The sequence below is a fragment of the Juglans microcarpa x Juglans regia genome, chromosome 2D (genome assembly GCF_004785595.1).
Source record: "Juglans microcarpa x Juglans regia isolate MS1-56 chromosome 2D, Jm3101_v1.0, whole genome shotgun sequence".
Classification (NCBI taxonomy): domain Eukaryota; kingdom Viridiplantae; phylum Streptophyta; class Magnoliopsida; order Fagales; family Juglandaceae; genus Juglans; species Juglans microcarpa x Juglans regia.
In genome coordinates this window covers 10342308-10353931 of record NC_054596.1, presented here as the reverse complement: position 1 = coordinate 10353931, position 11624 = coordinate 10342308, and the positions used below count along the sequence as shown (strand labels likewise).

The 11624-nt window shown below is 34.7% G+C and overlaps 1 protein-coding gene and 2 pseudogenes across 1 annotated transcript; all 3 read left to right on the top strand.

The window, feature by feature from the left end:
- The first annotated feature begins 541 nt into the window (after window positions 1-541).
- LOC121249235 lies at window positions 542-5437 on the top strand (annotated as a pseudogene).
- A 1511-nt stretch (window positions 5438-6948) lies between these two features.
- Window positions 6949-8376, top strand: LOC121249234 (annotated as a pseudogene).
- Window positions 8377-10744: 2368 nt separating this feature from the next.
- Window positions 10745-11403, top strand: LOC121250443. Its single transcript, XM_041149574.1, has 2 exons — window positions 10745-10860; window positions 10992-11403. The coding sequence occupies exons 1-2, from the start codon at window positions 10805-10807 to the stop codon at window positions 11251-11253; spliced, it is 318 nt and encodes a 105-aa protein (XP_041005508.1). The 5' UTR covers window positions 10745-10804; the 3' UTR covers window positions 11254-11403.
- Window positions 11404-11624: the final 221 nt, after the last annotated feature.

The following is an 11624-nucleotide window of genomic DNA, read 5'->3' as shown; positions in this document are numbered from 1 at the left end:
ACATATAAAATTTTGTTTATATATTAATATATATATATATAAATGTATTGTATATAGATATATACAATTTATTAAAGACTTGAATATAGGATGTCAATGCAATACAATATATTGTATATTGGCCTCCTTTATACTGAGTCTCACATTGCTTAAAGATGACTATTGTATTGCATTGGTCTCCTATATAAAGGTTGGCCTAAAAAGCTAAAACAATCCAAAATCTAACTTTATAATTATAATTTAGATCTAAAAAAATTTTTTTAGACTTAGTATGTTGGCCTAAGCTGGGGGCAGGGCGGACGGAGTTTTTTTCCCGGCCCCCTGGCACCGGAGCAGGCTACCCTTCCATGCGGTTATCAGCCCTCTGGACTTGCAAAGGACTTGGGAAAAGTCATAATAGAAGGTAAGTGCTGCACATTGAAACATTGGACACAGCGACACGCGATGGAAAAGCTAACGTGAGAATCTGAGATAAAAGAGGAAAAAAACAAAAACAAAAAAACAAAACAAAACAAAAGAGAGAGAGAGCTTAAGACGAGTCACAAACGGAAAAGGAGTTTGACGCTTCCAAGACCTAACGTTGGGCTCTCTCTGCACGCAACACACAAGGGTACTGAACGAAATCGAAAGAGAGAAGAAAAAGAAGAAAGCTATACTCTGGTAAGATTAATTCGTGCACTTGTTTATTTAAAATTTCACAATAAAAGATCAGTAGTGGCCGGGCAAGTTGAAAAGCTACTTTGATCCTAGTATAATAATTTCCACAGCTCAATAATTGCAGGTTGCTCTAATTTCTTGGATACTATCTATCTTGTTTTAGGCAAATTCCATAGAAATATCTCAAGGATGTGGATCTCATCAGTATAAAAATCCGGGGGGGCCTTGCATGGTGGCTTTGTTAGCTGCTTCACCGCACTCCTATTCTTCTTCGTCAATCATCATCATCATCACACTGAGAGAGAGAGAGAGAGAGAGAGATGGCAGCAATACTACTGAGATTGGGGTTTCCGACATTTCTGTTATCATGTTCAATCTATGCATTTGCACGGGCAGCAAATATAACAAGAAGTCCATCATGTCCAGCAGAATGTAGTGGGAATAATGTTAGCATTCCGTACCCATTTGGAATAGGTGATGGTTGCTATATTTCCAAATGGTTTGAAATCGTATGTAATGAAACTGACACTTCCAACTGGAAATCCAAAATACCTGTCTTAAGGCAGTTCAACCTGGAGGTGCTGTAGATTCTATTAGATAATGGCCAAGTTCGGGTCAACTATCCGGTATTTACGAGTTGTACTAATGATCCAAACATCACATTCAAAGAAGAGTTAGCAGGAAGTCCTTTTGTCTTCTCCAGTGATGACAACTCTTTCATTGCCATGGGTTGCAACAACGCTGCCTCAATGTGGTCCAACGATGGGAAAGTCTCAATAGGTGCAGTGTGCCAGTCCGCTTGCGATCACAAAACAATATCATCAAGAAATGGAAAAAGTTGCCAGGACATTGATTGCTGCCAAACCTCAATCCCCAAAGATATCCAATCATTCACTGCAAAAATAGAGCCAAGATCATATGATTCCGAGAAGGTAGTCGGAGAATGCAGGTATGCATTCTTGGTAGAACGGCAGTGGTTTGAGAACAATTTCGAAATGCCAAATCCAAATATATCCTTTCCAGTGGTATTGGTTTGGGTGATTGATAGTGCTACCAAAAATTTGTTTTCAGTAGATCCGGACTCGCCACCAATTAGTAGCTGTGCCTCCGGCGGTTATTCTTCTTTTGATTGGGGCTTTACCTACATTTCCAGATGTAGGTGCAATGGTGGCTTCCATGGAAATCCCTATGTTCTTGAAGGATGTCAAGGTAAACCTCTCCCATCTATAATGCCTACTTACTATTTTTAATTTCTTTTGTTAAATCGACTGTTAATTAGATTTAACATATAAATTATATTTTCATCTTAAAAAGTTATTGGTTTTTTTTTTTCTTGTTATGAAACTAAAAAAATTATTGACTTTAAAATATGTCGAACCTTACGATGCTGACAGCGGGGTCAGGTCACCATTGTATGTTTGTTTATATTTAGAGTTATCATTAATATATATCCCCACGTATCATATTTATTTTTATTTTTTACATTTATTTTTCTTTTATTCTTTTAAATCTAATTGAATTCTTCTACTCATCTTCTATATAATATATATTTAACAAGAGAAAAAAAAATAAAAATTATAAATAATATGTGATGTAAATGTGAAGAATAGAATTTTCTTATAAACATTTATAATGCCTCCCATGAGTTTGTATGATTGATGCGTGTATAGGTGGCGTGTATTGATGCGTCTATACAAATCGTGTTAGTCGCACCTCTGGCCCAAGGGCCCCTCCCTCTTTATTTAGATTTTTTTTTTTTAATTCAAATTATTCTATCTATATCTATCTATATAGATATATATATATATATATATGTGTTCTAGTTTGCATTTTTATCTCTCTTACTTAGAAAATACGATTTGTACTTTTACTATAGAAAAATATTCTAATCATAAAAGAATTACATAAAAATAAACTCACAAACTGGTGTGACCTTATATGATACGTTAGATTATAAAATTTCTTTTATTATAAATTAAATCTAACAGATTCAATAAAATCACGTCAGTTTATAAATTAATTTTTGTGTAATCTAGTTATATCTCTAGTAAGTCTCTTTACTATATATAGAAATTGTTGATAGTGTAAATATATTTTTTACTTTTAACACACACATATATATAAATATATATATATATATATATATATATATTCCATACTACTAATTGTGTTTATAATTCCAATATCAGATATTGATGAATGTGCAAACTCAACTAATAACTATTGTGGTGATGAAACACGTTGTGAAAATACTTTGGGGTCTTATAACTGTATACCAATGGACCCAATCCAAGCTCGTAGGAGTACTGCCAAGCTTGCCATCAGTATTATAGGTATGTCTTCTCACTCTCTCTCTCTCTCTCTCTCTCTAATGATCGATGTCTTCTTATTTAATATGGATATATATAGCACCTGCCTTGTTGATAAATTAAAAGTTAACGTAACTTACTGAGTTTTTTAAGTTCAGTACCGTGCACGATGGCATAAAATTATGCAACTCACAAATGATATATGTGTTCCAAAAATACACATGATGATACACATTGAGTAAACATATTCAATACGAGATTACTACTAATTAATTAGGTCTAACATCAAACAGATTTTATTTATAATCCCCCCAAAGTTGGTTAATTTGTTGGCTTTATACCACGGCTGTTTGCAGCATGAGCTGCAGTAATCAGCATCGACCCACTACCTAGCTTCTGATCTGAAGTGTCACCCAACAAATTAATTAGAAACCAGGATCACTTCCATCTTCCTATTCAACTTCTACTCATATTAATCTAAAATAAAATTAAATAAAAAAAATCATATAATGATCAAGCTGTGATTAGGAAAGACGTCTGAATTAATTGGGCACAACCCATGCAATTTGGCCGTATCTTTTCTTTTTTGGCCATCTCACTTTCGAATCGTGATGGCGTTATGGATCCATTTTATATTTATAATTCTCATTTGCCTAAATAAAAAAATACTATAGAAGAGTTTCCTTAGAAAAATATTTGAATGAAAATGAATTCTGCTCCGAGAATAATCGACATTAACTTACGCGACTTCTTGAACCCTAATACAATTTTTGTTTAATATACATGATAAAAAAAAAAAAAAAAAAAAAAAAAAAAAAAAAAAAAAAGCTGATTAATTACCTAGTTTTGGATCATAATTGTTCTTTTGGTTTTCTAACAATTAGAAAATAATGCCTCTTTTGTTTTAGAAAATAACGTAATTTTCTCCCATTTTCATCGAGTGTATTAATCTTTTTCACTATTTCAATGAGCTGAGCAGGAATTAGTCTTGGGCTAGTAGTAATACTTATTGGTGGATGGTTGTCCTACAAAGCAATAAATAAAAGAAAGTTGATTAAGCAGAAACAGAAGTTCTTTAAACGGAATGGTGGACTATTGTTACAACAACAATTATCTTCCAATGAAATCAATGTTCAAACCACTAAATTGTTTGATTCAAAGGAGTTGGAGAAGGCCACGGACCGGTTTAATGTAAACAGAATGCTTGGCCAGGGAGGACAAGGTACGGTTTACAAAGGAATGCTGCCAGATGGAAGCATTGTCGCAATAAAAAAGTCTAAGATAATTGATGAACGACAGCTAGAAGAATTCATTAATGAAGTTGTTATTCTTTCACGAATTAACCATAGGAACGTGGTTAAATTACTTGGTTGTTGTTTGGAAACAGAAGTTCCTCTACTCGTTTATGAATTTATTCCTAATGGAACTCTTTCCCAATATCTCAATAACCAAAACGAAGAGTTCCCCCCAACATGGGATATGCGCCTGCAAATTGCTGCAGATATTGCCGGAGCTCTCTTTTACTTGCACTCAGCAGCTTCTTCACCCATTTACCATCGAGACATCAAGTCTACAAACATACTTTTAGATGAAAAGTACAGAGTTAAAGTAGCAGACTTTGGAACTTCGAGATCTGTTGCAATTGATCAAACCCATCTGACCACACAAGTACAAGGTACTTTTGGATACTTGGATCCTGAGTATTTTCAAACTAGTCGGTTTACAGAAAAAAGTGATGTTTATAGTTTTGGAATTGTCCTCGTTGAGCTATTAACTGGAGAAAAAGCAATCTCTTCAATAAGAAAAGAAGATGACAAAGGTTTAGCCTCCTATTTCATTCGTTCTATGGAAGAAAACAATTTGTTTGATATTCTTGATGATCGGGTTTTGAAAGAAGGTGAAAAAGAGGTCATTGTGGTTGCGAATCTTGCAAAAAGGTGCTTGAACTTGAGCGGGAAAAATCGACCTACGATGAAAGAAGTTTCAATGGAGTTGGTGGCTGTTCAAACGCTGAGAAAAGGCACTTCTAACCTTGATCAGCAAAAATATGAAGAGGTTGAATATGTTAAAACTGAAATGTACGAGCAATGGGTTGGTTCTACATCAACAACGTTAACATCATGTGTGGATAGTGGTGATCACGGCCATCTTTTCACAATTTCTTCTTAATCGGGGTACATAAAACACTTGTGTTGTAATTCTATATATGTATATATTTTCATCTTGTAGGGTGCATGGATTTCTTTTTCTAGTGTAGGTGAGTACTGTCGTTTAAGAATTGCTATCCATTGAAGACAAGTTGTGAATTGTATTTTCTGAAAAATTATGTTAGGTATCGCACTATAATCCTGCTTACATCGATTGCACTACTCTGATGTGCATGGTGTGTGTTTGTATTACCTATCAACCAGAACTAGATCGTCCAGCGATATTTAGTTTTTTGTTATAAAAAATTCAAGGGTTGATGGATAGCAATTTCTTGTTATCCCTTCTATTTAAGAGTTGATTGATTAGTAATTATCTTCAAATCATTGTTTATACTCTAGCAGTGCTAATTAATTATCAAGCACAATGTGCAATGTTAGCATATATATCGATCTTACCCTTTTGGGAGTAGGAGATGGAAATTGCCACATTGACGATTGCTTTGCAATATAGATTGCAGTAGGCTTTTGGGCTCTTCAAAACATTTCTTCAAGAGTTCAACCTGGAGATGTTGGACATTTCAATATTAGAAGGCACAGATGTTCTCGTGCAACTAGGGTTGCTTGGCAGGCTCCCGCATCCGGCTCATCCGCTTGTCCCCTCATGGGCCTGGGTAGGCAATTCGCCCGGTCTAAGCAAACGGGTGGGCAGGCTTTTTAATAGAAAGGATATTCCGATGTGGAGGGTAGCGATCCCAAATTTTGTGACATGAGTAGCAAATTTATAAATGCAAGTACGCATCCTTGATTAAACAAACAGAAGTGGTGGTTTGAGACCCATTTTAGGATGCCAAACACAAACTCCAGTACTAGTAAATGTTGGTAGGATGTGATTTTGCTTTGGTCATCTTTCATCTTTTTAACATGCATGGATCGGCCTCTTTCTTCATCTGGTACTACCCATAGGAAAAAGAGAGCTAGCATGATAGGATTTGCAAACGCAATCGGATGGCCTATTTTATAATGAATGAGGGAATCTGAAACGGTTTTGTAGGGGTGATAGCTAGCGCACAATCAAATAGAGAAGCTTCATACATAGATTGGGTTCTTCAATTTATCAGAATGGTGTTTCTTTTTCGTTTATAGGAGTGTGCTCTTGAGTCTAGGAGGGTTGGTTGAGTCAGTAGAATTGCGCAAGAGGTCCTTGCTAGTAAGATCTTTGGGATTACGAGGCTTGACTTTGTTTCGGGCAGGGATTGATCCTTTTTCAGAATATTCGGCATCATGTAGATAGATTTTACTCTTTTTTAAAATTCAAATGATCATGCTGCATTCTCAAAAGGCCATTACGTCTGTGAATCTTTCCCACCTCATTGTGACAAATCAATAAAGGCCACTACATGACATGGTTTAGTCGATCAATTTCTTTCCTTTGGCAATTTCTTCGGCCTCTTAGGCAACTTCCATATAAACACACAAGGACTTGGGCCAGCTTGCAGCTTCACATGGAAATAATGCTCCAGAAAACTCAAATAATGTGGTGAAGTTAGCAAGAAGTCCTTTTGTCTTCTCCAGTAGTGAAATATAACTATTTCGTTGCCATGGGTTGCACCAACTCTGCCTCAATGTTGTTCGAAGATGAGAAAGCTATCTCAATTGGTGCAGTGTGCCAGTCCCCCTGCGATCAATCACAAAAATAGATCAGTAAAGCTGATCAACTAGTTTCAAGGACACTGACTAGTACTGCCAAACCTCAATCTCCTCGTATCATATGCATTCATACACTACAAAATAATAGAGCCAAGAGATCATTTCGGGGATATATTCGCCGACGAAGAATGCAGGTATGCATTCCTGATATATCGGTGGTGGTTTGAGAACAAATTCAAGTGTGGATAGCATGCACGTCATGTCTTGTTGGATTAAAAGTTCATTTTAAAAAATTGGCAATTACCACTTTGGTCATATTATAAACACAAACTGCACGAGGCACCAATTCAATCAAACAGAACAGCAAAATTTTTTTACTAGCGAAGAGAAATTGGAAATCATCTATCTCATTTACTATGGGTATAATAAGTAAAAATTGCCCCTTGAGATTTCAAAGTTATTGTTCTTTTGTCTGATAACTAAGACATACATGTACAAGAACCTCAATTATCCAGCACTTTCAAAATAATTATTTTATTATCAAATCGGTACGTAAAACACATCATTGATTCATCCACATAACTTAAATTGTAATATTTTATTTGTAAAATTCAAATTTTAAAATTTATATTTCAAATTAAATTATATCATGTTAGCACTTCATTAAGTGTACTCTACACACTAGCTTAGGAATAGAATTTTTCTTTTAAAAATCTCAAAAAGTCTTTTATTATCTCGTGCCCTCATAATAAGTTCTTCAAACAAAATGGTGGACTATTATTACAACAACAATTATCTTCAAGTGAAGTGATCAATGGTCAGACCACCAAAGTGTTTAGTTCGAAGGAGTTGGAGGAGGCTACGAACCAATTTAATGTAAATAGAATACTTGGCCAAGGAGAACAAGGCACTGTTTACAAAGACATGTTAACAGATGGAATGATTGCTGTGAAAAAGTCCAAGGTGATTAATGAAAGAAACTCGAATAATATTTCATTAATGCAGTTGTCATTCTTTTCCAAATTAATCATAGAAATGTGGTTAAATTACTTGGTTGTTGTTTGGAGACACAAGTTCCTTCGTTAGTATATGATTTCTTTTGAAATGAAACTTTTTTCCAATATTTCAATGATCCAAATGAAGAGTTCCCTCTAACCTGAGATCGATATGCGGTTACGAATTGCCACAGAAGTTGCAGGAGCTCTCTTCTACTTACATTTAGCACCTTTATTACCCATATACTATTGGGACATTAAGGCCTCGTTTGTTTTCAGGAAACATCTCATCTCATCTCATCTCATCTCACTTCATCATTACAACTTTTTCAAATCCCCACACAAAATAAAATAAACAATTCAACTTTTTTAAATTTCAAAACAAAAATAATATTAAAAAATATATTCTAATAATATTTTATTCAACTTTTTAACTTTAATCTCATCTCATCTTATCTCATCTCTGAAAACAAACGAGCCCTAAGAAAGTATAGAGCAAAAGTAGCAGACTTTTGGACATGATCAAAATCCATTATCATTGATCAAACTCATTTGATCACAATTGTGCATGGAACCTTTGGATACTTGTCCCCTTTCTTTTGGTTCCTAAATTCATCCTAATTCATCTCAACTCATTATTACAAATTTTTTAAATTCCAATACAAAATATAATAAACAATTCAACTTTTTCAAATCTCAAAATAATAATAATATTAAAAAATAATATTCTAACAATATTTTATCATCCCAACTCAACTCAATTCAATATCCAAATGCAGCCTAGTGTTTTGTCAAGTCAATTTACAAAAAGGGTGATGTTTATAGTTTTGGTGTTGTCCTTATTGAGCTCTTAACCAGAGAAAAAGCAATTTCTCAAAACAGACACCAGAAAATAAAAATTCAGCCACATATTTCATTTGTTCAATGGAAAAAAACAAGTTGTTTGATATTCTTGACAGTCGAATTCTGAAAGAAGCTATGAAAGAAGAATTTATTGCATTCGTTAACCTTTCAAAAAAAGTTGGTTGGATTTAAATGGAAAGAAACGACGTACGATAAAGAAGTTGGAATGGAGTTGGAGGCAATTCAAATGTTGCGAAAAGCTTCCGACTTTCACCAAAACTATGAACAGGCTAAACGTGTCAGCAGTACTGAAATGTACGAGTAATGGGATGTTGTTTCAAACAACATTGCTGATATTGTTTCACTATTCATAATACAACTTGTTTAGACTCCATACCATTCGTATCCTCTTAATCAGGGACAATGAGAAACTTTTGCATTAATTGTAGCATTTATTTAAACGCAGGTTGTTTAGTTGCTAACTCATGGATTCTTTTAAAATCCCCGATCCGAGTTTTTCTGTGTTGTTATTATTGTGATAGTTGTGATTGGTGGTGAAAGACTCTTTGTTGTTTAGCTTAGACTGTCGCTAGCTTTTGGGTATGTTTTCTTCTGTCTGTTTGTTTTGTTTTCTCTTTATTGATTTTGGGTTTGTTTTGTTGAGAATGTTTCAATGGAATAATCTTTGAAGAGTATTTTTATTGGTTAGGTATGGATTTGTGAGACCTAGAAGGGAGAAGAATGAAAATAGCCATAACCACATAGTCGCCTCGATCGTTACGTTTTGGTTTCTTTAGGAATTCTTTGTAAAATCATTCACCCACTGATCTGAATGTAATAACCATCATTCCTAGATGACCGATTTTGGAATAAATGGTATTAATAGTTTGACTGTTTTTATAAAAGGGTCTCCTAATAAGATTGGTCTGCAAAGAAATAGTTTCAGCAGTGTACACTTGCTAAGTGCAGTGATGACAGCAATTATTTTTCTTATGAATATCATGCACTTGCAAAATATTTTTTTTATTTTCCTTGCTAAGTAATATGATTTTGTGATTTTAGGAGATTCAAAATAGTGTGGTCTTCCAAGGTGCATATGCATTCGAGAAGATTTTCAGCATCATTAAAGAGGAAGGAGGTTGATCAGAAGATTTTCCATCCATAAGCTCACATCTGTTTTTATAATTTAAAAACTATATATAATTTCTTCCAAAGTTGTGTTTTGTAATGTAATGTATAAATATCAAATTAATGTAATATATAGTGAATTGCATTGTGTGTTGCATGCATTTTACGTGATGAATATTGTATATATTTTCTTTTACATGCATTTAGTTAAAAAGGTAATTAGTTTCTAACTTTAGTTATTTTTGACATAAAATTTAACTTTCTATTTTGATATATTTTTATTATTATGGACAATCATGTTCAATGCTATTATGGTTTCCAACATGATTTCTTGAAATATAGGCTTTTAGATTAAAAAAAATATATGATATTCAATGATACTTTAAAAAAAAAAAAAAAACATTTAACCATAGGCTTTCATAATAATAATAATTTTTAAAAAATGGGTACAGCCTGTAATCCAAATTTTCAGGTTTTAAAAATATAATTTCACCAGAATTCCGATCCGGATCATAACTAGGCTTAATCTGGTTCAGAACCTAACCGAAATTTGAAACTCAGGTTTAGGGCCGAGTATACCGAGTACGAACCTAAGCAAGGTACACCCGAGTACTCGGTTCAGAATCGGGATGAAGAGTTTCGATGGTATCTATTATTTATCCCCAAAAAAACAAAATGTTCCGAATCTTCTGACCAACCGCAATTCACATTTAGACGAATGAAACCGGCCCAGTGAGATCCAGGCCTGCCTTATGCAAAGACAACGTACAATATCTGAGCAAAGTAGATAAGCCCGAGCAAGACCAGGCCCATGACTGAGCAAAGCCCGTATCAGACGCATGTGCTCGGGCAAGCATCTTCGTAATCTAGAAACCACTATCAAACAGATAACGACGTATGAAGAAACGGTCCCATAAGCCATTCCAAATTCTCCATTGGGAAGAGCAAAACGGATAACCCTATATCCTTCTATCCTGTATATATACATTACGTGCTATGTAGTAATACATGTATCTGCATCTCCGTGATAGAGAGAGAGGAGAGAGAGAGAGAGATCAGAGACGAGAGAGAGAGAGAGATGGGAGGGTGGCCATTTGCTAGAGGAACGCAGACCATGAACTCCATGTTTTTCAAGTGAGAACCTTTCATTTGAATCAGCGAGTTTGATATATAATTATGTAGCTCGTTTTAGGGTTTTCCATTTTGAGCAGATCCGAGCATTACATGTATTGGCTAACAATAATATGTTTCCTTGTAAAACACAGGCCAATGGTGCGGAAAACGTACCATAAGAGGAGCTCTGCTTCTCTAGATATGATACGTGAGACTACTGTGAAATTAGAACCTGAGGAAGTGATCAAGAACAAGAGCTCTGTCGGAGAAAGTGATGGTAGTTATGTGTGGGTTCCCCACGAAAGAACAGGAATTTATTATCCCAAAGGACAAGAGAAAGTGATGGAAGATGTTCCTCCGGTGACCACAAAGGACTTCGGGGTTATTTGGTTCTCATATAACGAGGATCTATAGTTGTTTGAATTATGTTTGATTGGTTCTCAGATGAAGATCAGGCCAGACAGCAGAGTTGTTTTTCAAGCACCTTTGTATCTGTAACGTCTAATTCAGCAAAGTAAATGTCTAAAAATCAATGATAATGTCGAAGAAAAAAAATAAAGATCATATTATGTTCATAGGAAATGATTAGAAATGCATGCGAGGAATTCATGATTATATATATGCCGCCCTTGATCTTATCCCTCCGATGGATAATAGTATTTCAAGTTAGGAGAAGAAAGTTGGATTAAATATTCCTTTTGTTCTGAATTTGTAAGAGCTAGCATTAATCTATTTCGAGACACCTTCCAATTTTGGACACATGGGAGTCTCAATTTGGACACAGA